Below are 26,545 nucleotides of genomic sequence, written 5' to 3'. Positions count from 1 at the left end.
AGAGAAGGAGGCAGTATTGTAGATGTGGTAGTGTAAGAATACAAAAAGAATGAGATTTGTGTAGGAAAGGGATATATTTCATTAAAGCAATTAATAGGATTAGAAAATACAGACAAGCTTTCTTTGGAGGTCTTCAGGAGTGGTGTTTTCAATAGGATGTGTATATTGTAACCACATGTGCGTGTTAATTAGAGCATGCAGTTTACTGGATTTGGTTTCTTATTTAATGTTTTCCAGTATTTCTTATCCTGAAATCTCAAGCCATTATGTGGATAATTAAGTCATACTGATTGAGACAAATAGTGGTAGATACACATCACTGTTTGTGAGATACTTCTAGATCGTGGCAACTTTCCTGCAGTGGGAGTGCAAGGTCTGATTTCTCCATTCAGACGTTGCAGACACCAACATAAATTTAGATGAGCTTCGCACACATATTCCAGTCTGCCCATATCCTGCATAATGTGTTTGAAATGTGAAAGAAACAGCCTTTGTAATATCATCTCTATTTGTTTAAATTTTTATATTTTAACCTCAGGTTTTTTTATGTTGGGGTAGCTTTTTTTTACAGAGCCATTTTGTCACAGGAACTCTTGAAATACACTCTTGTCCCATCGGTACACAATACAAGATGAAAAATGTCATAAAAATGTTAAAGATTAATAGGGAATGGTGCTTTTAGGATATAAGAATTCAGAAGCACTTGCACAAGAAAAATGTGTACTATCTTTGGCATTCAGTTTAAGCTGGACTGCAGTGTTGATATCTTTTACTGTAGTAGACAATTTCTTAATAAGAAATTGAATTAGTTACTGCAATAAGAAAATTTAAATATGAATGTTCTCTTACTTTGTATACAAACTAGCACTATAAATGTGAATGTGCCTTTCTCCTTGACCTGCTAAATTACCTGACTTTTTCCTGGGGAGCAGGAATTTTAACAAAAAATAAGTCTTTGTTCACTCAAAGCCAGGTTGTGCCGTATGTGACTTTATTAGTTGGTAGGGCTTTTTAGAGGAGGATATAAGTGAAATAACACTACTTGAGTTGCTGCTATTCGTAGCTGTTAGACATGAAATGACTTTAAGAGGAAGTTTTGGATGTTTTCAGTGCCTTGGAAGTGATGAAGTATGAGCACTGACCTCCTAAGTTTTTGTTGTAGCATTGATTTCCCACCTAGGAGCTGGGACTTGTTTTTTGTCTCCGAATTCCTTATGTCTAAAGTGGAGGATGAGAGACCTTTGTTCTTGCTTGTTAAATCATTAAAGTTTATCAAATGCTTTGAATACAACAAAGTTGTTGCAAATATTGAGTATTGTCTGACTTTATCTACACAGTGTTGACAATTTTGGACTTGGTCTTCTGCTTCAGACTAAGCAGATAAAACGCATGGTGTCATCGTATGTTGGAGAGAACGCCGAGTTTGAACGCCAGTATTTATCTGGTGAGCTCGAAGTTGAACTTACACCTCAGGTAAGGAGTGTGTCTTGGAGATATCAAAAATACTGAGTAGGATAGTGCTTAAGTGCTGTACAAAATTATTTTGCCATCCACATACTCTGATTATGTGCAGATGTGTAGTAAAAACAGATGACACTTGCCCCATTGTATGATTATGGGCTGTAGGCTGTAACTGTTCTCTTAAGAACTGACTGGTCTTATAGTATAAATTCCTCTTATGGTTCTTCCATTATATTAATTTAAAGTGTAAACATATATGCACACACATATCCATATTTTATTGTACAGTGTTAGATATTTTGTAGTTCTCCTCCATTGTAGAAAAAGATATGTCACTACTTCATGACTTTTTTCTACCCATGGAAGACAGAAAAAGTCAGAGTTGCTGAATTTCTGCACTGGTGGTGGCTCCTGTGTGCTTTTGAGGATGTTGCATGTGCAATGTCTGCCATCTAGTGGGTAGGGATCAAATTAGAAGATTTCTATTCATTGTGGGACACAACTCTTTTGGGCTTGTTCGTTAAATCTTAACTAAATACCTGCATAATGTTATGAGCCAGTATTTACAGCCTTACTTTTTAGCACCTAGTTTTAATTATTTTAGGACTGCCAGACTACTCAAAGAGCCTGAATGCAATGAGGTCCTGAAGTCTTGAGTGTCAGTCAAATTCTATTGAGATATAGTTCTGTGAAATTAGTACTACATTATGTTAGTATGTGGCATCTCCATAGGTGACACATAACCTTTGGGCTTTAAACAACTTATTAAGCCTCTGAGAAAAGCAACAGTATTAAGATTTTAAGGGGAAGAGCGTTTTGGACTCCATCTCTTGGGAGTGTTTCTTACAATCTCAGACATAGTCAAAAAAGCTCCTTTTATATCCAGTCAGCTGACATGAAAATATCCAGGTGCTTGTCACTTCTCATGTTTCAAAAGTTGCAGATCTCACAATTAATTTTCTTCTTCTTCCTCCTGAATGTGCAATGCTTTCATCTTGAAGAACTTGAACTCCTTAGACATGTAACTGGCGTTGTGGACTGCACAGACAAGCTGTGTAGATCCAGCATGAAAATACTGGGTCTACAGCTGTGCAGTAGTAAACTGTAAGATGAAGTAATGAGTTGCTAGGAGATGTGGAGGATGGAAATAGTTGTGTCAAGATAAAATAGCCTTTTGGAAAATTCTCTTCTAGTTTGGCATGACCTTAGGCAAAATGGAGGACTGGTGTGCTTGTTATACAGCAAGGGAGATACCATGGCGAGATCTTGAAATGCTATGGTTGTTTGGAACATAGGACTTTGTTTCATTGCGTGGTTTGCATGTGCCTCTTGCCAACATTTTTAAACCTACCAGAAGTCATTGTGTTTCTGGCAGGATAGCTGCAGAAAATGCAGCCTATGTTTTGGAGCCCATCAAGCTAGCAAATTGGCCATGACGGTCTTGTCTTTCTTTAAAGTCAGAAAGATATTCTAAAGCTTTGGGAAAGGACACTAACGAAAAGCAGGCAGACATATCTTTGGCGATAAACACATAGTTAAGGTTGATAAGGAATTTGGGCTGCTAATATCTGTGGTTCAGCTGGACATACAGCAAAGTATTTATTTGACCAGCAGATAGGCTGGTCAAATGGCAGATAGCAGATATTCTTTGCATAGGCAACCGAGATCACTGGACTCCGTCTTCCTTTATATATCTGCTATGTGGGGATGTTTAAATTGGGGTGTGGTATGAAGTTTTTTATAAAAGATGTTGGAGAATAAAACGTAACTGTGTAGGACTGTTAAAAACCTTCTAGCATACACTGCAAGGTGGGGAAGAGAAAAAGAACTCTATACTCTTCTCAGAGTAATGGACTAGGAAACAAGCTGATGGAGAGGAGGCACAGAAAAATGCTGGGGCTTGGGATTTGACAGGGAGTTGCGTGATGATTGTTGCTTCTTGAGCAATTATGTTAGTGTGTGAAGCATTTCTTGCCATGTCCAGTACCACAAAGGAGAGCTTAGATGGAAGGAAGAAAGAGATGTGATGCTCTGCTGAGTTCAGAAGGAGAAGCTCCAAATGACAGGATACAAAAATAAGTTCATGCAGGCTATTCATCAAAGTTTGATCTGTTGTTCCCAAGTGACTAGCTCTTAAATATGTTTTCCCATAGGGTACGCTCGCTGAACGTATTAGAGCAGGAGGAGCAGGAATCCCAGCATTTTACACCAGTACTGGCTATGGGACACTGGTGCAGGAAGGGGGTGCACCTATCAAATACAACACAGATGGCACCATTGCCATTGCCAGCCAGCCAAGAGAGGTAAGACATCAGTTCTTTATTGGGAAGCCTTCTGCTTTGAAAACTGAATTTCTTACATATTTCACAGATCGACAGTATCTTGGCCAAGTTTAACCTCGTTGTATTGTATTTAACAGGATGTCTGTGATACCAGACGCATTAGTTTTCCTGCCATGGCTCTGTCTTCTGTGGTGCCTTAGAAAAGTTTTTACAGCTGTAGGGTAACTGATTGTCAAGAACTGGTCCAAGTAACTGCTGAGTCCCCTTCACTCGACAGTTCTCCGACCAAATTTGCAGTGTATTCAGACAAAACCTTGTACCAAGCCACTCCCTGCACAGTATGGATTGAGTACAAGATCCTGTTAGTGGGGCGGGTGCTCCTTAAGTAGTGTAGTATGGAGTAAGCGGCCTTGCAGCTATATATGAAGTTTTAGCATTAGAAAAGATGGGGCGTTTTCCTGTTAAACGGGGAATAGCTCAGTTGACACAATCTTTCAGGAAAGTCATTTACCCACAGTTGAAATGCAGTTTAGTCTGAATAGTTGAAATTGCAAAGAAATAATAAGAGTGTCACTTCTAAGTGAGAAACAAAGGCTTCATGTTGAAACTGAATGTAGAATTTACAGAAGAGATTTCTCAGTGCCGTAACTGTGCTTGAAGAAATGGATGGGGCTAATGCTGTTTGTCCCAATTAGGTGCAAATGACATTAAATTTTTCCTCAAGAAACTCTCTGGGGTAAATGTAACTTCAACCCTACGGGTTTCTTGTATTTTAGATGTGGCTGTTCTCACCATCTAATCATTAACTTATTCTTTTTTCTCCTTAATTTACTTATTCAATATGCTGTTTCATGTTTCTATATATGATTAAAATACTAGTTGTTTGTCACTCACATATTCTGGATTCAGGCATGATATCATTACAAATATTGATGGTAAATGCAGAGAAAGCCAAATGAAATTCAGCCTGTCAGATAGTGCGATTTGACTATTCTGTCTGAAATCCACTGTAGATTTGAGGTTTCTGGTGATAGGCAGTGATTAAGAACTTTTTCAACAGTTCGCCTTTATCGCTTCAGTTTTTGCTTAGCTGGTAGGTGTGTAGGAAAAAGTATGTCTAATTCCAGTAGGTGGAGCAGCAGGAATATGTATCAGACTCGTGTTCTGTTTCACTGAACAGAGAAACTGTGATAAAACTGGAGTTTACAGCTTTTCCATGCTTCTCCATTAATATATAGTTGAGCTACAGTTTTCCAGATAAAACTGTACAAAGTACAAAAAGAAGTTGAAATAAATGTGTAAATTAAAAAAACAAAAAAATTAAATAATAAATTAAAAAAAATTAAATGGAAGATCATCTCAATAGTGTACTTTTTTCTTCCCTGTCCTATAGGTGCGAGAGTTTGATGGCCGTCACTTTATTCTGGAGAAATCAATTACAGGAGATTTTGCTCTTGTGAAGGCATGGAGGGCTGATCGTGCTGGAAACATCATTTTCAGGTATGACTTCTTTACCAGTGGGAAAAGGTTCTTAATAGTTTAGATAATGAAAAGGAAGAAGAATCCTGTCTCCTGTGTAATGGCAAAATAATGTTTCACTATTTTCATTTTCTTTCATATTGCCTTTCCCTACTGTCAAATAATACTCTATTAAAGAAAAAAAAATGTATTTGCTTTTCCTAATGACTTTTGAGAATTCAAACATAGCTGAGAAATAAAATATTAGTAGTTAAAAATGAGGCAGAACAGACAAAATTCATTATGATGGCTGTGGAGAAATGTAGTGACATTCTGTTCATTTCAGTTTTCATGTTAGACTGAGTCCTCCTTGCACAATTGAAGGCTGACCCAAGAAGTGCAGGTTCATATATGTCAGAAGGGAAAGGAGCTGAGTCAGTCTCCTGGCAAGTCTGTGATGGGAAAACTTAATTCTGTCTCCAGAAGAGTGTGTTTATATTCGATTTGATCTCAGCGGTGTAGGGAGAGGCATCATATGAATTCAAACATCTTTCGTATTGAAAAATTTGAGTGTTGCACTAGAGATAACATTATTTATTTGAATTGCTGTATTTTTGGTCTGGTTTGTCCTGAACTGAAGCAGGAGAGGTTTGCTGAAGTTTAATGTCCAGTTTTTATTTGTTTGTTCTATGGCTATTAGATGAAAAGGTAAACATTATGGTAATCAGTTGCCGTTCACTACAAGAAGATGCTGGGTGATGAGGTCTGTCTCCGTGTGTATTAAAACGAAGAAGGAGTTGAAAAAGCAGCTGAAAAATATGTGGATAAAATAATGCTGATAATAATACTATCTTATATTATTAAATTAAAATACTTTTTTATATGTGTGCACGTGAATTTGATGGCAGCTAAACTGCTTTCCTTAGGCTTTGAGGTACGGAATACAGAAAGCAGTCTTCCCTCTTGGGCTTGTCTTTGTTTGAACTTGAACCTCTGCTGTCTGTGCTTTTACCCTGTATTTATCTACATTAGGTGCTTACCTACCTAGGAAAAATGATTTTCTTTTCCGTGAAAAGGACTGATTGTATTCTCTCTTTTTCTATGTCCTGTGCTCTCTATTTATGCCTTTACTTCTCCCTCCTGTTCCTTTCAGAAGTCATACATCTCTCACATTCACATAAAACAGTTACAGATGCTACTTCCCTTTGGAATGAAGACCTAAAAGTCTTGTCTTATTCTTTCAAGTGTAGCTAAACAAAGATGGAAACATCGTCATCTAGTGTCTTACTCCATGCACAGTATTGCTAGCTTAATTCTTGTGTATGACGTGCTCTTTAGAAATAAGACCTTCAATCTTGTAAAAGACTGCTGCTTCTGAAGCAACTTCATTAATACAAGAACATTCTTAATTGCACAAGATTTTATAAATAGGGTCAGAATCAAGTGCATTAACTCTTCTTAATTTGACATTGAAATGTTTTCTTGGAACTTTTTTCCTTTGTAAAAATTTTTTTTTTTATCATTTTCTTTTAGTTGCAGCCAAGACACTATGATCTTGAGAAAGTCTTTGGCTCAGAAAAGTAATCACTTGGGATGAAATAATGAATTCTTTGTTTCCACATCTGCCTTCCCCCAACCTGCATCCATTCCCCTGTTGTTTTAATTAATATAATCATAGAATCGTGAAACACATGGTTTGGGTTGGAAGCATCCTTAAAGATCATCTTATTCCAACCGCCCTGTGGTGGGCAGGAACACCTCCCACCAGATCAAGCTGCCCAAGGCCCCATCCAACCTGGTCTCGAACACCTCCAGGGCTGTGGCATCCACAGCTTCCCTGGGCAACCTGTTCCAGTGCCTCACCGCCTTCATTGTGAAGATATTCCTCCATATGTCAACTTTTATAACTCTGTTTTTTTCTGCTTTTCTACTGTACCTAGTTTAGGGTAGTTTTCCTTAAATCACTACTAGCTAGTATTATATTCATACTCTAAGAAAAGAGTATAAATTCAAGCCCCCACCCCTTTTTATGTAGACTAAAGATATTGTCCTTTCTGTAGCCTCTGTTGTGTATTGCTGATTGTGTATTCTGTACTCTGCTGTGTATTGCTAATAAAAAAGGATCTCCCCAAGGTGTGTCTTGGGTCTAGCTTTGATTCTGTTCGTCGCCGCTAGAAATCCTGTTAGAACCGTGTGTTACTCTCAGGATTTGGCCATTTCAATTCCCTGCCTCCTGTAAGACCACGAGGTGGCAGCAGCATCCGTAGGTTCTGCATGGCTCTAGCACTAGACCTGGTCGTCACAGGAAAGGGTGAAGAAAGAAATAAGGCAAATAAGGCTGGTCAGAAAAAAAAATGCTTCTGTGGATACGGGAGAAGAGGATGTTTCGACCTATTTGGAACCCTAGTTTGAACCGTACATTTGATGAAAAGTTTTCAAGAATTCTATTTTTTAAAAGAGCAAAATGCGAAGACGTTATCAATGGAGCCCCACTAAAATATACATAATTTTACTTAACTATTATGCCGCACTGTTTTTTTTACTTTCTGAAAAATAGAGAGAAATGTTGTGCTGTGCCTGCTACAATCTTGGTGCAGATGCCAGCATGATTAGACAAGTCATTTGTTACTTTTATTCCCTAGGCGTTCTTTCTTCTTGTTACAGAAATGCTGCTTGGGAATACTTAGGATGAATGCCATAGCCTTGCAGTGAGTGCCAAAACAGGCACAGCTTTTTGAATCGAGAGAATTGGATTAGATTTACTACTGTGCAAAGTGCTATCCCAAGTCCTGGTCTGGATTGTAAAGGCATATGTGGGACCTGAGAGGTTGCTAGGCCCTATTGTCCCTCTGTGGAGATTAACTTTATGTAGTGAAGTAATGGGAAGGTACATTGCACAAAGCCCATCTTGCTGCTGCTCTTGAAGATAATAAATGAGGATATCAGTAGCGTACCCAATTTCAGTTGAACAGTGTGCTGATTAAAAGTTAAAAGAGCTATAAATACTTTATATTGTAGCAAATTATGATTTAATTTCATAAGGATCATACAGAATTCTGTAATACTTTTTCCTCAGTCCTGTTTATTGGTCTCTAATGATTTGGGGAAAATATTTGTGATGTTTGTATTACAGAGATCTTGTAGTAGCTTACGCCTGAAAAGTCTTTCCATGTACTCTTACAGCTTCTAATATTTATTCATGTTCCTTTCTTTCATAGGAAAACTGCAAGAAACTTCAACCAGCCTATGTGCAAAGCTGCCAAGACAACTGTGGTAGAGGTAGGGAATTGAAACATAATAAGCCCTATACCCCCGTAGTCAACAAACCTCTTTGTTTTGCCTGGTAATCTGGGAACAGATTTCTACTTTTCTTGACTCTTTGGGGGATTTCATACCAGGGACAGTCATCTAACCTATCTCCTAGGATTGCCTACTCCTATCACTGTGCTCTGTTTTAGTCATTAATTCACCATTGCTCCTGTGTTTTTAAACTTCACCTGACCCTCGCCAGGAGTTTGTGTTGGCTGTGATCAGCCTTTTAAAGGGAAGCAAGGCAACAGCTTTCAAATTTAAGTGAAATAATATGTGGATTAAAGAAGAAACAGTAACCTTAGACTGTGCTTGAGAAGATTCACATAAGACCTTACAGAAAACTTCCTGGTAATACAGATAAGTACATAATAACATAGACTGGGCAGATTGTGGAGCTGTCACAGTTGTGGTCTCTAAAATGTGATAAACAACATAAAAATCAGTCCAGAAGGAGATACAGACACTTGGTTATGCCTTGAGAAAGAAGATAGGCTAGGTAATCTAGAATTTTCTTCTGATCGTTTTATTTGTTTTTCCTTGTCTAAAATGATAATTTTTAAAAACATGGAGCAGCTTATACTGGAAATATATTGGTGACTGGAGAGTTGTAAAGGCATAGCAATATCTGAAAGATAGTCTGCTTTGTTAGCTTTTTCATCACTATCTGGTTAGTCTTTTTATATGCCTAATAAAAGCTACATATGGTTTGACAGTGAGATCAAGACAAATTCTTCTAGACTTTTTCTAGTAAGTTCTAACGATAAGAATCTTGTATTTCTTCATAGGTTTTGGTTTTTGTTTGGGGGTTGGGTTTTGGGTTTGATTGAGTGTTTTTTTGTGAAATCTTGTCTGGAAAATATACTTGTTATATAAACATCTCTGCATAATACCTTTGGGAACTTGAGATATTGCTTTGTGTTTTACAGAAGTATGGCAACAAATACCATGGAATTTGTCACTTTACTTACAATGACAATTCAGAAACAGAATATGAACTTTGAGTTGGTTTTCAAGTACTAAGTAAGATGCTCCAAGTTTAAAGTATTTTTCCACTTAAAAATACAATAAAGAATCTTTCAGAATTTCTTTTTCTTCTAGTCACTTGCCCTTCATACTTTGTTCAGTTTGGCGTTTAGAGAATTTAAGTAGATCAAAGCCTTCCACCTACATTCCATCTCATTCTCTCTTTCTGCTCCTCTATCCACATGTGATAGGATAAAATTTTCTTGTCAGTGAGTGGCAATTATGTGACATCCTTCTTGCTGTAATTCCACTTAACAGTCTTTAGCAGATCTGCTGTGAACGGTGTCCACTGTAACTCTTGTTGCATTTTCAATAGCATTTTAAAACTCACAAGCTTTTTTAAAGATGCCACATTAATATTACTATACAACTTTTACTTTTTTGTGGTCAAATTAACGAGTGAAGAGGCATAACCAGAGATTTAGGATAAATATATTGAGCCAAATGCAGTGCCTCATTGGGTTAATTTTTAAGTGTCGTTCTTCTAAAGTGGAATTCAGAATGTTGTGTTTGGATTTAAGATTTCAAACCCAGGGAACAGAAGAGAGATAATCTCAATATGGCATCTAGTACATTCTCAGTACTCAGAATTGTTAGCCTGCAGCTGTCTAGAGCTGATTACTTGGGAACTGAGTGAACTGGAAACAGTTTTGCCTGACTACTTAGTTAGCATTGTTCAGGGCTGAAGGGTGAAATTCTCAATCCCACTTACAGAGAGAAGAAAAAAGTTTGTGTAAGACAGTAATTTGGATACTTCCTTGGCAGCAGAGATTTCTGAATTCTGAGATTTGTTCCCAGCTCTGTTTCTATTCTTCACCAAGTGACTATTTAACTTAATTTAAGCAGACAATCTTAGAAGTGGAACATGTGAAGCCATCCCTGTACCTCTCCCTCAAACTAGCTATGCGTCAGATTTGTCTTCACAGTCATGCAGTGATTAATTGGAATTTTCGGGATCACAGTTTCTCAGTCTGGCGATTCCCTCCAGATTTTGAATGTGAAGCTTTGTACCTGTTATGCAAGCAGTTTTATATTGCCATCATCTGCTTGTCTTTTTCTGTTGCTACACAGAGGAGCAAGAGGGCTGTTGATCGCCATAGCTGATCTGATGGACTATGTATTTCCCTTTTCTGCTTATTTGTATACACGTAGTTTTTTCCAGTCCTTTAGATGCAATCGCTTTTTCAGGGACAGAGCTTAATTTCTTAAACTTTGTATTAGAAGGATTAGGTCATTCACTTATGACACTGTTGAGGTCAGTAAATACACTCAATCAGAGTATAACTCAAATTCTGAAAGATAGGTTTAATCAGAAAGTTATCCTGCCTTAATGCGAATAAAACAAGATGAAAAAATCCATCTTTCTGCTTGTGTTTGTTCCAGTGGTTAATCAGCCTCACTGGTATAAATATGTCTTTTTACTATAATTATTTTGACTTTCACTTCCATCCACGTCTTTTACTTTCTTCTGCTAGATTAAAATCCTTTCTGAAGCTGGCATTTCCTTCAGACTGAGTCAATTCTCAGTGCTGTTGATACGATCAACAGATTGAGGTCTCAATGATTCTGACTGTAAAGCCTTTTTTTCATCTCTCTTACCCTGTTTATGACCATGTCCTCACTTTGGTTTTTTTTCTGAAACTTTCCACCAACTCGAATGTCTTTGGTATTGCAACACTGCTGCCATGAACATCCCCTGAAAAGCAGTTACTCTTTGGTCCTGCTGTTGCCCTGTTCCCGTACCTGTAATCTTTGATGATTATTGTATAAGGGGTTCTACAGTGTTAATTGCTTGTACCTTGTTGATCCATTTCTGGCGTACCTCAGGAAAAGTGCAATCAGATTTTTCCATCATGTACTCTGCAAGTATGGCAGGTGTTTCTTTGTGTTTTATTCTAAAACATGTTAGGTTTTAAAAGATGCAGTTTTAACTGTTGTGTCCGGTACTGCTGTATCCTTCTTAGGATTTATTATTTCACTCATCTTTCCCCAGATTTATTTTAGTTTCTGATTGTTGATAAAAAAATGGAATGGGTCTTGGCATAATAAGATCCGTACCAAGGGAAATGTAAAGTACCATAAATACAATCGCAAGGTATCTGTGAACTTGATCAAAGTGGGAAGTGCACTGGGAATCAGTTGGATTTGTTAATCTGTCCTGTGTTTACCTGAGGAACTGTGAAATCTCCTGATGTGCACACATAGCAGAAGACATCTTTTTCATTAATGTATTAAAGCACTGTTCTTTAGTTTAAATCAGTGTGGCTTTTTACACTGTGTTAGCTGAAGTATGAATAGATGATTTTTGTAGCAATTTGGTGGTGAGAGAACTTGGCAGCATTTGCAGATGTGGAAGATAGGTGTAGAGACAAAAAAAACCCACCTCACAAACCCATAAACTGATAGCTATTGCTTGCTTAAAAGCTCTTCCATGTTGTGAGGTGCAAGTCTGGCTGTGCATAGAGAGGCTGCTGAAGGAGGAGAAATCAGGTTGTACCTTTACCAGTTACGTCTGTGGCACACAGCAAAGAGTTATTGATTCTTAAAATTCTCCTAGAACAAATTTCAGATTACAGTGTCAGACCTTCAGCCTTGTTTATTTTGAGAAAGAAAATGAACAAAAGTAGCTGCTCAGTACTCTTTCTGGGATCAGAAACACATTGATTATAAAGTTCTAATGAAATGCAAGAGGTATTTACTGACCAGCTCAAGTATTTTGGACCATTACCTGCATTTCTTCTGTTTATCTAAGTGATAGGAAATAGAACATGCTATCATTCATGATAATAAGGATGTATGCTGAGGCACACATATTTGTAAAAATCCAACTTCACCGAGTCCAGTGGAATTTCTACTTTAATTTGAAGATGACCAGTATTAAGAAAAAAAAGTTTTCAACCGAATTGCATGATTCCTGTTATTTGAAAGGTAACCTTTGCAGAGGAAGATGTTAAATATTCCAGTATTGGCAGGATTAGTTAGTTTCGCTTTACCTGTATATGAAAGCAAAATCATCCAGGAGTTTGTCTGAGTTTTAGTTCAACGTTGTTGCATTTTAACAAATGTTCTCTGTTCCTCCGCCTCAGTTTGCGTTGCATGACTTCCAGGAGTTAAGTATGTAGTCAGAGCTGTAGCTTTCTTTGGACCTGAGACCTCATGCACACACTCAGCCTGAGGCTTTCAGTTGATTTTCAGATCTATAAACACTCTCCTGCTCCTAATCGTTGCAAAGTTGGAAGAATTGGGAAATCAGCCAATCTAAAAGGATTAGGGTGGTTACAAGTGGTATATGAGCCAGGAGCTCTTGTAAAGGTGCAGAGGAAGGACTTGGAATTTGAAGAAACTTGAGGGCTTGTGTGTTCTTACAGATGTGGTCACGTTTCCAACACGGTTGAATGAAGGGCACGTGTGTTGAATTCAGCATGTGGCACTGCTGTCAGGCCCCTTACCAGACCCACTGGATTTTGTGATGGGGAATGAAATGTGTAGCAGCTCTGAGTTAGGGGAAGGCCTCCTGGAAGTGTGCCTACACTGCTAGGGCAAGCACTGTGATACTAGGACGCTACCCAAGATGTGCATCTTCCTGTAGAGGCTCCCATGAGAAGTGATGGTGACGATGCCTCTTTTTTTGAGAGAATCAAGACAACCCAAAATCACAGGAAAAAGTGTGGTGTGACCTCACCAGGTGTGGATGTCATGACAATACAGGAGACCTGAAGGGTCGCACTGGCTCATGCTCTTGCTCTCTGCATTGGAGGAGTACACAAACATGCCCAATGTCCCCAGATGTCCCTAAGCTGTTGTCTCTTTTCTTGCTATTGTTATTCTGTACTATGAGAACTTCTCAATGCTTGTCCCTGGTGAAGTGGTTTGAGATCTCAGCCATTGCCATGATGTAAGTGTTTGATAGTGTCAATATGTTTAAAATTTTTATTGACTGGCTGTTTGCATATCCAGTTTGAATAATCTTCTTGTTCAGATTGTAGAGGATGGCTAAATATATCTCCCTGTGCAAACAGCATTTCCACCTCAAATAATATCAGGGGTGGAAAAAAGAGAGTGTACTTTCTCATAAAAATGCATTAAATAAAAATCATTAAACCCTGCATTTTATCTCTGGTTGCCTAGTAACAACACAGCCACGTCAGTGAGCACCATTATCTCAGGCACAATGAACTGTGCTGCTCTAAGGGACAGAAGCAGACTGAAATAAGCTGTTTGTATCCTGTTATCTGTCCTAAATCATGGCATTGTGCTTTATTGAGGAAACTGGAAAACGAACTTATTTTTTTTTTTTATGTTCCTCCAAGTGCTTTAGCAACGGCAAAACTTCACTCAGATGAATATTTCTGTTACCAGGAATTCTTCAAGGTTTTTGCACAGTGGAAGTATACAGTAAAAAGCCTGTAAGCACTATTTTAAAGTGGAAAAATAATCTAGAAGTGTTTTTTTCCTTACCTGGGTGCCCTAGACATGGAACTGAAAATTGAACCGTGGTACAGAAGTAATTCTGGATTTGCATGGGCACAGACTTTGCATTAGGATGTGTTTTGGGGAAAACACATTAGGATTTGGGGCCGAGAAGGATAGAGAACTGAGATCTTTCTGTGCAAATACTGTAACGACTGAGCTATTGTGTTGCTGTAGACTGTTTCAATATTGTTTAATTGCTCTGTGATGACTCCATGTGCACTTAGGGGATGGTTGCTGAGAGGGTGTCTTAGGGATCTGCAATGAGGGAATGTTTTGGTTTTTTTTTTCTAGAGAATCCTGTTTGGCACATGATGAGTACTGAGCTGCTTAGTCCTCCTATCTTACCAACAGCTTTTGGCACAAGTGACAGTACAATTGTAGTTGCCATAACATATTAGTATAATACATGCCAAATATATATGGGTTTTTTTATATATATATATGTTTATATATTTATATAAAAATATATACTATAAGTATGGAGTTATTTACGTCTTAAACATGTAGGTGATTATTCAGGGCTTTTGACTGCGTAATTGAATTTACATGCCTAGGTTTTGGCTAAATCCTGAATCGGAGATGCTTGTGGATCTCAATTTAGATAACCCAGTTATAAAGACTGTACAATATCTTTTGCCACTGGAAGCTTAGATGAAAGATTTGGGTGAACACTTGTCAGAGAGTGACTGTGAAACACAAGCTCATGATTCTTGGAAAGCACAGAAGGGAAAATGGTAAAATATGAAGAATGCCTCTTAGGAACACTTATTTCCTGAGCTCAAACACTTGGTAGATGAAGGCTTCTGGGAGGTATAGCTACTAAGAAATGAAGTTAGGGACAGACTGGTAAGAGCTTGAGAATAAACTTTTCCAGCATTGAGAAAGCATTGGAAGAACAGTAGGAGTTTGACCTAGTTCACAGTCATCGCAGTCTCAAATACAGAAAAGAAAAATGACAGAAAGTGGAATCAAGGTTGTCTGAGACTAAGCATTAGAAAACCCGAAACCAAAAAAATACTAGGTACATAGGAGTAAACTCAGGAATCTCCAACCCAGTACAAAATAAAGAATACTTGAAAGTAGGGTGCATAAATAGTGGGCTGGGAGATCAGGGGTGCTGATTCTTCACTAATTAGTGGAGAGAGTAAAAGTACCAACGCAGAGTACGAAGAAGACTGAGGTGTTTAATGCCCTTTCTGCTTCAGTATTCAGCAATGTTAAAAAGCATTTGGGCACAGAAGGTTGAAGAACGCGTGAGAGAAGGATTATTTTTGAAATGCAAGGACTACCAGTACTGATTTGGAAAAGCAGCTCCTGGATTCACCATTATGACAGTAATTTTAGTTTGCCAAAACGAAGCGCACCTTGAGACTTGAATGCACTTTTGTTGGTTTTGTTTCTCTTAATTGTATTTGATTCCTTGCTTCTATGTTTGCATATGTTTATTACGACAGGAAAACAAAACATTTTTACAGCTGTCGTGCAGACCGTCTTATAATTTGAGGTGTACTGGATTAGACTGGTCTAGAAGGGAGTTCATAAGGTAGTTTGTTTTACATTTGGTTAACGTGCTTCTGATTTTCAGGGGAATAAACTTTAATAGTTAATTTAGATATGTGGTTTGTTTTGGGTTTGTTCCCCCCCCCCCCCCCCGTTGCTTTTCTTTTATATATAATCTCTAATTATATGGGTTCAGGTTTGGCACTCATTGCAGGAGTAGTGAATGTTAAGTGGTTAAAATTCATAGCAGATCAAATTGTTGCTGACTGCTGTTGAGATAGTTTTGCCTACACACAACATTGCGCTGGAAGATTTGAGTTTGTTTTTCTTTTATCTTTCTATCATATTTGAGTCCATTCTAAACTGATACTTTATTGCATGAGTATCATGAGCTTTCTCAGCATTCAGATTCAGAAGTTCATTGCAATGTTCAATGAAAAAAATCATTTTATCCTTGTCAAGTATGTTAAGAACAAATAGGACATTCAAAACCAAAAAGCTATAGCAAGTCCATGGTTGATCAGTAGATAACTGCAGATTGCCAGGAAGTCAGTGTGCTGGGGAGACTGATGGAAAGCCTCTGTTTGCTCCTAATGCTGAATTAAGGTTGGGGTTTTTTCATAACAATTTGTAGAAAGCCGGATATACCATGCATTTGAAGTATATTTCATTAACAGTACTTGTCCTGTACCATGGCACTTTGAAAATTAATAGGATTTAATCTAGCTTTAACATTCCATTATATGTGCTAATATGTACAATAATTAATGGTAATCCTATGCCCTGTTTTGTGTGTAAGATGGATTAATCGGTCAGTGATTTATCACCACTTGGATTTTAAATCACGCATGATTATATGATTGGAAAGGTGGTGCAGAGAGAGTTTTAAGAGTGATTCGAGGAATTAATGTACGTACATATGTACTTTTATGTATGTTTCTTAAAGCAATAGTTTTTTTCTCTATGCTATTAACATCTCTGATGGAGATTTCTAGTGTAAAATGAGAAAGATTTGACATTGGGACTGGAAATGTTACAGAAAGTTTACAATGTGATTAATTGCCAATTGACAAGAAACAAACATTTTTTTCAGGTGGTTAAAATATTGAGATTTGAAAAGCTGCAGGCTTGTGACTATTGCTGCAGTGAGATTTTTGGAGTAATTGTTTGAATCAGTAGCTCAGATTTTAGTCTTCTCTTGCAGAATCCTTCTCTGCAAATGCTATACAATAGGATTTAAAGAAAAGTAAAGGATTGAAGTTCCAAGACTGAGTTGGCGTCAATTCTTGCTGATTTTTCAGATGCCAAAGATGGTAAAAAAATGTGTGGGAACCTCAGAGTAGTTTCGTATTTCTGTGTTACAAGCAGTTTCCTGATGTTTATCTGAAAGTTGCCTAGTCTTTCATTTTTTCTACCTAAAATTTTGTTAAATTGATTTTTAGAAAACCTGCACTCATGAAGACCAGTGTGTAGAAATGCACTCTCATTGATATTCCCATGAATTCTGTTTCCTTAGTTTGCCACGTGTGATTGAGCTGGAGAAAGTGGTAACTAAGCAAATCTTAAAACTTCATGTTTAAACACGTGTTTTAGATTTTTTCTTATAGAAAACTAGGCTAATTTCTGGGTTTTGTTAACAGAATCACAGAATCACAGAATCACAAGGTTGGAAAGGACCCATTGGATCATCGAGTCCAACCATTCCTACACTCCCTAAACCATGTTCTTCACACATGTTATTCTTGGGTTTTATTTCTGTTCATGAGAAGTGCTCTCCTTTCTAGGCAGCTTTCAGGAAGCATAATGATTAAGCATTAGGAAAGTTTTATTTTTCTTAACATTTATTACAGTCTCTTGAAATCCACTTAGGTTTCTGATTAGTTTGTTGAAAGTGTCTAAGCCTCATGTCCTACCACCACCAGTTGTTTTCTTTCTTCCAGTCCTTTCTTGAAAAGTACTGACTACCTTCTTCCGTAACGCTGTAGAAAAGCTTTATTGATCTGAAAATTTGGGGGGGTTGGGATATCTGCTATGATTTTTTGAAGCTGAAATGGACCACACTGATTTCTTATTGAGAAAGTGGTAGCATATAGAATAGTTTTCAGAATTCTGTATAAACTACTGCTGTCTGCAGTGAATGTCTGAAATAGGGAGGATAACTGATAGATGTGTGCAAATTAATTGCCTTTGAGATTGTCTTTTTATTGCCTCTGCTGAAAATACCTGCTGGGTTTCTTTTTCTTACTAGAACCAGCAACATAATTTGCTACAAAACAGCTGTTAATACGTTGTTTTACTCTGATTACTTTCTTGTGTCTCCTTTGCATGCTTTGGTCTGATCCTTAGTTGAAAAGGTATTTCTTGAACTTGAGAAGGAAATACATAGCCTGGAAAATATAAAGAATTCCTTCTTGGAAGGTGCAATTAAATCTCTGAATTAGGTTTTGTGTTCTTTTTTTCACTTTTCTACCTCTCTGTTCAGTACTTAAATTCCTCTTAGTTCATTTTCAAAAGTAAAGCTTAAATTTATCTCCTGACCTTTAAGTTATGTTTGTTTGAATATGCAGGAGATAAGATCTCTTTCAGTCTCTTTTCATTTGTCATTTCTTTGATATGAATAAGAAAACAAAATCTTTAGTTGGGGTTAAATTTTTTGAAGGTTTCAATTTTTCTTGGTAATATGAGAATAATTTTAATAAAAGTTGCTTATTTTTACCTTCTCATCAGTTCAAAGGCTTTCAGTCTATTCTGTTTTGAAAATACGCAGTAAAGTACAGGAATTAAGTACTTAAAGCAACATACATTTTATTTGCAAAAGTGTTAAGTGACATCATTCCACTAGAATTAATATTGTTAGCAGCTATTCTGTCCTAAAGTGGAAGGATCTGGGATATGGTCACTTACCTTATTCAACAGAAGCGCCTAGTATACGTTAAGCAGGTTCTTTTCCCATTAGCTAACATTTAACAAATGAAGGCTGTGTTTGGGGTTTGGAAGACTTTGGATTGTGGGGGTCTTGGGTTTTTTCCCCCTGGCTTTTCTCCCATTATTTTAATTATTTGATTGAAATACAATTACATAATGCAATCTAAAAGAAATATTTTCCCAAATTGCCTTTTCCAGATCTGAGAAGGCAATTTTATAAGTATTCCATGTGCATGGGGACATTGCATTTTGTGTTAAGAACTTAGATACTGAATAAAAATTAGGCACTTTATAATTATAAAGGTAAGTACACAATTATGTTGCCAATTTGTTATCATTACTATCATCCAGTTAAGTGTAGTAAAATAAGCACTAATAAATATGAAATCACCTCATTTCTTCTAGAAAACACAAGTAGCAAAATGTGATCACAGCCAGCATGAATTCATTGGTGACTTCTATCAAAACAACCAGATTTTAGGAAGTAACCACTTCTTAGGGCTGCCTGCTGCAGGAGGCTGGGTTGGTTGGTAATTTTGGGGCTGCTAGGTTGTTGGATCTTCAAGTAATGTCTCCTAATTTTAATTTAAGTAATTTTACTATAGAAAAATCCAAATTAATGAGTTTAAGGAAGCAAGAAAACAGCTATCGTTTGTCACTTCAACTTTTTGATGAATATGGAATTACACAGACCTGCTTGTGTACAAATACATTAACAGGAAAAGGAGGACGAGGGAGAATATCCAGTCCCTATTGGATGCAGAAGGAATAACAGTGACGGGATAAGGACGGGCTGAGGTACTTAATGCCTTCTTCACCTCAGTCTTTAATAGCAAAGAAAGTTGTTCCTTCTGTTTACAAACCCAAGAGTTAGAGGAGCAGAATGAGGCTCCCATGATCCAAGAGGAGGCGGTTAGAGACTTGCTTGCCCAGCTAGACTCACACAAGTCTATGGGGCCGGATGGGATCCACCCAAGAGTATTGAAGGAGATGGTGGATGTCCTCTCCAAACCCCTATCCATCATCTTCCAGCGGTCCTGGCTGACTGGGGAAGTTCCACTAGACTGGAGGCTGGCTAATGTTGTGCCCATCTACAAGAAGGGTTGCAGAGAGGATCTGGGGATCTACAGGCCTGTCAGTGTCACCTCAGTGCTGGGGAAAGTCATGGAACAGGTAATCTTGAGTGCTATCATGAAGCACATGCAAGAGAACCGAGTGATCAGGCCCAGTCAACATGCGTTTACAAAGGGCAGATCTTGCCAAACTAACCTGATCACCTTCTATGACAAAATCACTCAACTACTGGATGAGGGAAAGGCTGTGCATGCAGTCTGCTTGGACTTCAGTAAAGCCTTTGACACAGTTTCTCACAGCATTCTGCTTAGGAAACTGTCAGCCTCTGGCCTGGACAGGCGCACACTCTCCTGGGTGGAAAACTGGTTGGATGGCCGGGCCCAGAGAGTGGTGGGGAATGGAGTTAACTCCAGCTGGAGGCCAGTCACAAGTGGGGTTCCCCAGGGCTCAGTGCTGGGTCCAGCCCTGTTTAATGTCTTTATCAATGACCTGGATGAAGGCATTGAGTGCACCCTCAACAAGTTTGCAGATGACACTAAGCTGGGAGGAAGTGTGGATCTGCTGGGGGGCAGGGAGGCTCTGCAGAGGGATCTGAACAGGCTGGACTGCTGGGCCGAGACCAATGGCATGAGGTTTAACAAGACCAAATGCCGGGTCCTGCACTTGGGGCACAACAACCCCGTGCAGTGCTACAGACTGGGGGAAGAGTGGCTGGAGAGCTGCACGGAAGAGAAGGACCTGGGGGTGTTGGTTGACAGCCGACAGAACACGAGCCAGCAGTGTGCCCAGGTGGCCAAGAAGGCCAACGGCATCTTGGCTTGTATCAGAAATGGTGTGGCCAGCAGGTCCAGGGAGGTTATTCTCCCTCTGTACTCAGCACTGGTGAGACCACACCTCGAATACTGTGTTCAGTTCTGGGCCCCTCACCACAAGAAGGATGTTGAGGCTCTGGAGAGTGTCCAGAGAAGAGCAGCGAAGTTGGTGAAGGGGCTGGAGAACAAGTCTGACGAGGAGCGGCTGAGAGAGCTGGGGTTGTTTAGCCTGGAGAAGAGGAGGCTGAGGGGAGACCTTACTACTCTCTACAACTACCTAAAAGGTTGTGTAGAGGAGGGAGCTGGGCTCTTCTCCCCAGTGACAGGGGACAGGACAAGAGGGAATGGCCTGACGCTCTGCCAGGGGAGGTTCAGGTTGGATATCAGGAAAAGATTCTTCACAGTAAGAGTCATTGGGCACTGGAACAAGCTGCCCAGGGAGGTGGTCGAGTCGCCTTCCCTGGAGGTGTTTAAGGAACGGGTGGATGAAGTGCTGAGGGACATGGTTTAGGGAGTGTTAGGAATAGTTGGACTCGATGATCCAGTGGGTCCTTTCCAACCTGGTGATTCTATGATTCTGTGCAAATCATCAAACGAGCAATTCCATCAGTTTAATGGAGGAACTTCAGTAACCAGTAATAGTTAGGAGGCTTTTCTTCTTTCCTTATTATCTGCTTCATAAATATCTTCATGCACACAGCTTTACGTATAGCTTTTGCAGATAATCAAGTATGCTTCCTCCTTTCCTTGCAGTTCTTCTCCCAGAACTGTTATGCATGAGTACCTAAAGTAAGTGATTTAATGCAATCCCGTTTTCTTCTTTGCTGTCAGCAGTACAGCATGGAGGAAGAGTTTAGATGTGTTGAAAGGGAGGGAGTGGTTGGAGGAAACAGGTAGCAGGTTTAGAGAAGTGTGAGAGAAGAGGTTATGCTTGAGACAGTAGAAGTGGAGGTAATCAAGGAGATTTAGAACTGAGAAAGCAAAATTGAAATGAGTGTAATCTAGCAGGGGCTCCTAATTCATGAAGACCTGTAGCCACATGGCAAAAAAAAGCCCTGGGAACAAACCTAGGAGATTTATGTCAGCTTTGCTTCCCTAATGATCAGATATGACATTCTGGCAACACGCCTCACTGTTTCTCTCTGTGACGTTCAAACAGGAGAATAGTCTACTAGAAACCAGGAAAAAATTATAAAAGTACGTAGCATGTTCCTTGGTATGGAACAGGCAAATAAAGAACAGCTGCGTCCTATTCCTGTATTGCAAAGACAAGGAAGCACGCAGTGAAATTGCAAGAGATAATGAGAAATGTTTTTCATACTAGATGAATCGTAGAAATGCAGTGATAGAGTCTTGGGGTTTCAAGAAAGGTGGTAGACAAGTTTATGGTCCATTAGAAGCTATGAAGCAAGGTGGTATGTGTCCAACCTTTGACTGAGGACGTACTTAAACTCCACATTACTAGAAGCTGGGAGAGTATAAGCAGAAGTACCACACTGTGTTTTGCGTTCCTGTTCTTTGCCAAGAAGAAGGGTTACAGGATGAAATGGACCTTCAGCATTACTCAGATCAGTTCTCTAATAAATCTGAACTAACAGATTCTTAACTGCTCCCCTGCCTCTCAGTATGCTTATGAAGACATTTATTCCAAGTCTGATGTGAGCATAACTTGATGATTATTGACCAAGCTGTGCCTTTATTAGACTGCTTGGTAGTAGTTCCTTGCTTTTTAATGTTGTAAAAGTATCTTCTTAAGCATGGCTATTTACTGCCTGTCATTTCATTACCATAGGAGTTTGGCAGTAGTAGAAATTTGAAAGTCTGGCTGATCTTAGGAGTCAGAAAAGGACAGAACTTGTCTCAAGATCCTCTTGTTTCATCTCCCTTCATGCAGGCAGATCTGAGTAAATGTTAACCTGCTTTGTTTTCTATAGACCAATAAGTCTGTATAGTTTATTCTTAATTTTCACGGACGTGTTTTCAGAGTGTATCGTACTATTTTACTGTTTGTCATGACAGTCAATCTAAACAATTAAGACTGGCTTTTTTTTTTTTACCTTGTTTGTCTCTAGCAATGGGGAATGGCTGATCAGAGCTTTTGTGGTCTTGAGTGGTCTTGAGATACATACAACTTTTCCTTGTAGCCCTTATTGTGGGGTTTTGTTTTAATTCTTTATTTTAACTTCTTAAGAATTAATAAATGTTACAATGAATTTTGCAGTGATATCCTGACTCTTCCAGTAGGGAACTGAAGAAGTGCTTTAATGAGTTTGTCTTGCACCTAACATGCTAAATTTGATTTAATTCTTCCATTGTTTTGGACATTTGACCAGTGGTAGTGTTCTGTTCTACTTATGTTCTGCTGAGTATTTTTATTATTTCAGTTTGAAGAACTGAAGTGTACTATGGTAATTAAGATAGTGATAGAGAGATTTAATAAAGCCAGTCTACAAATAAGCTACTTTAAAATGCACAGGTTTTGTTAATCTCGCTCTCTCCGCCAGTCTTTTTCTCTCTCTCACCCACCCACACATGCACATTCTCAATTTTTTTCCCATAACAAGAAGTTATATTGTCATTTCTGCTTATTAGGCTAGTTTTATGAAAACTGAGACTTAAAACTAAAACAGGTGAAAACATTTCACGTATCATAAAGGCCTAATTAGGCTGCAGAAATAAGTTAAAAGGTATATACTCAAAGGGAAGGCTTTTTAATTTTCAAGTGTTTTGGTATAAATAGTTGTGTCATTGTAATTTCCTTTCCAATTTTTGGTCAAGAACCAGAGTTCCATACTTTTCTTGCTGGAGGTCGATAACCTTCAAGGTTCCCTTTTTCTCTCCGGAAGCCTTCAGAAATTGAGATAAAACTGTAGAGGAGTAGCTGTATTTTTTTAAGCAAAACCAAATCAAACTACTCTAAAAAGAGAAAAGTAGATGTAAATTACAGAAGGAAGTGATATGGGAAACAAATGACCATTGTTTCTATGAGTGCTGGTACCAAAAGGAATGGCAGAAGGCCCTTGTGAATCATAGCGAAGAACAGCTTTTATGTTCTGGGTGTACTTGTAGATAAACCAGTATTCAGAAATGATTGAATTTATTCATTCTGCTTCCATTGTCAGCAATCAGTCAAGATTTGCAAGAACATTTGTACCCAGGAAGAAAACAAGTACTGTGAAACTCTTGAAACAATGAAAGCATTTTTTGAATTACAGATCAGAGCCTTCCCAGAAGAGGGAACTCAGCCCATATGGTCTCTTTGAGTTATTCTTTAGCTTTACCTGTGTAACAAAGATATAAGCATTTTTTTCTTCTAGCATGTCAATGAAGTTAAAATTTACAATGTACACATGATCGAGGCAATCTATATTATACTAGGGTGTTATGATCTGCCAATTAAAAGAAGTGCAGGAGGTGGTCCATCCTCATTAATTTCCTCTTTATGTTTTGCCAGACTTTGTGTGTCTTGGGTGAGATGCCATGTAGTGATGTTTGACATTTACAGAAATTCTTCTATACATGACGAAATGGAGCCTGAGGCAAGGCAAGTAGAAGAAAGAACAGAAGGATAGTTAAGATGGAGAGTAGAACAGGGAGAAAACTCACACACATCCTTTGAATTACTCATATGTATGCTCTCCTGCATGTCTCATTGAGATTTAGGCTGTGGATATTTTGCAGAAGAGACTCCTAAGTGTGTGTGGTGCCTGAAAAGGGAGTGAACATGGCCAGCTATGGAACTATTTCATTTTGCATTATCATTCTTATCTAGAAAGATGCTTGGATTGTCTTGCAGTGATTACAGAAAGTTGACTAATTCCCATAGCAATCGGATTTCCTGGTTTCACTTTTGTTGACACAGCTTCATCTGTGGTTGCAGGGCTGGCAATAATGATGGAGGCTGCTGGCAGTCCATATGTAGTATCTCAGGTGGGATGTCATTGAGATCCCTGTGAGAAGAGTTGTGGGAGAAAGTTAGAGTGATCAGGTGACATTTGTGCTTCCCTACAGAAGTACTGCAGAGATTCTTTCTTTTTCGTATAAACATACTGATTAATTTCACCTACAGAACGGTATGTTATGTGTTCTCAGACATTACATGCAATTTTTAAATCCCTTTTAAAAACACTGTTTTATTGCTACATGGATATTTCAACATACATAATTTTAATTACATTTGATTGTTATTACACATAATGGTAGAACAGGGAAATGTGAAACACCAGTAAGAATAGTGGGAGGCTGTATGTGAACAGAAAGATGTTCCAATCTGCAGGGATCTTTAGGCTCATTTGAAATCCCTATGACAAAATACAGTTTGTCTGTGTTATACCCACTTAGGATAATATAGAGAAATAATAAATAATTATGTTGATGGTTCTTGTGAGGAAAACCTATTACTCTGACTGCTGTTCCCAAAGAGACAAAATAATATCCAGTTAAGGGAATGGAATGACTGATAACAAAATCCAACAATTTAATGTTGGATAAATTATTTATTCTCTGTGTTCTATGAGGGGAATGATACAATGTGTCACGTTTTCTGACAGCATAGTTCTGTTGGAGTTTGTTGAGCTCTGTTGGCAAAGATTTTGGCTTTATTATCTCAGCTACTGCAGCAAGTAAATGTAGTTCTCTCATGAGAAAGTTCAAACCAGTAGGAATTAGTATTTTCCAGGCCTATTTTTCCACCTGATAATTGAAGACAAATTTAATTAGAAAAGGTGAATTTGGTAACTCTGCTGGTAGCAGATCATCTGCTTCATGTAGCTTTGTGAAAACTGTTGTCTCCTGCTTCTCCTCCCTTTTCAGCATGTTCTGATGGTAGTTGCTGTGCCAAGACAACAGGGTGCTTCACCTGTGTGTTGCAGGATTTTTTCAGTTTTACCCTGTGTTTGACTTGGTCTCCATCTGAATTATAAAATTCATGCATAAAATAATAAATCTCAAGTGAGATAGGTAACGGATGCGGTTGCACTGTCTTTTCATGTTTTAAAAATTCTGTTTATTTTGTCCCATTCTTTAGATTTGACCCACTGTATTTTAATATTTGAACTTTCATTATTAATAAAATATCTCATTGAATACTTTTTTTCTAAATATTTTCGTTTTGTCTTTTCTCTCTGTAGGTGGAAGAAATTGTTGATATCGGAGCATTTGCTCCAGAAGACATTCATGTTCCCAAAATCTATGTCGATCGCCTGATACAAGGAGAAAAGTTTGAGAAAAGAATTGAAGTAAGTATTTGAAGTAAGAAGCTGATCTTCTTGGTCACAGTGTATTTGAGCTGTGGTTGCGTTTTAGAATTTACAGGATTTTTGATCTAGCTAACAAGTCTTAGCACTGAGAAAATAGTATGAGAAAGACCTGTAAGGTTGTGCTAAGTACAGGAGCTTAGGCAATTACATAGGTACATTGCAAAAGTCCTGGAAGTGTCCCTTCCTTTTCTTTAAACAGGAGCTTTTTTAGCCAGTCCTGTGTCTGGTTTGACTAAAGGATGTTAATAGTTATTTTGAACTGCAGTAATGACTGACCAACGTGATTTCCTCCTATGACAAGGTGACTCACTTACCATATGAGGGAGAGCCTGTAGATGTCTACCTAGACTTCAGTAAAGCCTTTGACACTGTTTCCCACAGCATTCCCTTAGAAAAACTGGTTGTTCATAGCTTGGGTGGACATTGTCTTTGCTGGGTGAAACACTGGCTGGATGTCTGGGTCCAAAGAGTTGTGGTGCATGGAGTTAAATCCAGTTGGTGGCCAGTCACAAATGGTGTTCCTCGGGGTTCAGTATAAGGACCAGCTCTTATATATCCTTATGAATGATCATCATAGAATCATAGAATCACTAGGTTGGAAAGGAGCTACTGGATTATCGAGTCCAACCATTCCTATCAATCCCTAAACCATGCCACTTAGCACCTCATCCACCGTCCTTTAAACAGCTCCAGGGATGGTGACTCAACCCCCTCCCTGGGCAGCCTCTGCCAGGGCCCAATCACCCTTTCCATGAAAAATTTTTTCCTGATGTCAGGCCTGAACCTCCCCTGGCGGACCTTGAGGCCATTCCCCCTTGTCCTGTCCCCTGTCACTGGGGAGAAGAGCCCCTCCTCTCCACAGCCTCCTTTCAGGTAGTTGTAGAGCGCAATAAGGTCTCCCCTCAGCCTCCTCTTCTCCAGGCTAAACAACCCCAGCTCTCTCAGCCGCTCCTCGTCAGACTTGTTC

At 38.6% G+C, this 26,545-nt stretch overlaps 2 protein-coding genes across 3 annotated transcripts in view; one reads left to right on the top strand and one right to left on the bottom strand.

Annotated features, from left to right (window-relative positions):
* RIMOC1 (RAB7A interacting MON1-CCZ1 complex subunit 1) overlaps window positions 1-26,545 on the bottom strand; it is a 173,744-nt gene that overhangs the window by 35,959 nt on the left and 111,240 nt on the right. The window contains exon 1 of one of the 2 annotated variants that reach the window (XM_054054760.1): window positions 3,435-3,439. The exons of the other annotated variant lie outside the window; for it this stretch is intronic. Coding sequence (XP_053910735.1) covers window positions 3,435-3,439 — 5 coding nt within the window. Of the gene's footprint in view, window positions 1-3,434; window positions 3,440-26,545 lie in introns of those variants that run through there. 2 annotated transcript variants of the gene reach the window in all.
* The window catches only part of OXCT1 (3-oxoacid CoA-transferase 1), an 82,092-nt gene that overhangs the window by 16,538 nt on the left and 39,009 nt on the right, over window positions 1-26,545 (top strand). The window contains exons 4-8 of the mRNA XM_054054757.1: window positions 1,338-1,473; window positions 3,615-3,764; window positions 5,137-5,243; window positions 8,420-8,480; window positions 25,450-25,557. Of these exons, the coding sequence (XP_053910732.1) occupies window positions 1,338-1,473; window positions 3,615-3,764; window positions 5,137-5,243; window positions 8,420-8,480; window positions 25,450-25,557 (562 nt within the window). The remainder of the gene's footprint in view (window positions 1-1,337; window positions 1,474-3,614; window positions 3,765-5,136; window positions 5,244-8,419; window positions 8,481-25,449; window positions 25,558-26,545) is intronic.

Source organism: Cuculus canorus, chromosome Z, assembly GCF_017976375.1.
Source record: "Cuculus canorus isolate bCucCan1 chromosome Z, bCucCan1.pri, whole genome shotgun sequence".
Taxonomy (NCBI): domain Eukaryota; kingdom Metazoa; phylum Chordata; class Aves; order Cuculiformes; family Cuculidae; genus Cuculus; species Cuculus canorus.
The sequence above is the reverse complement of the archived record's forward strand: the minus strand, read 5'-3'. Positions and strand labels throughout refer to the sequence as shown.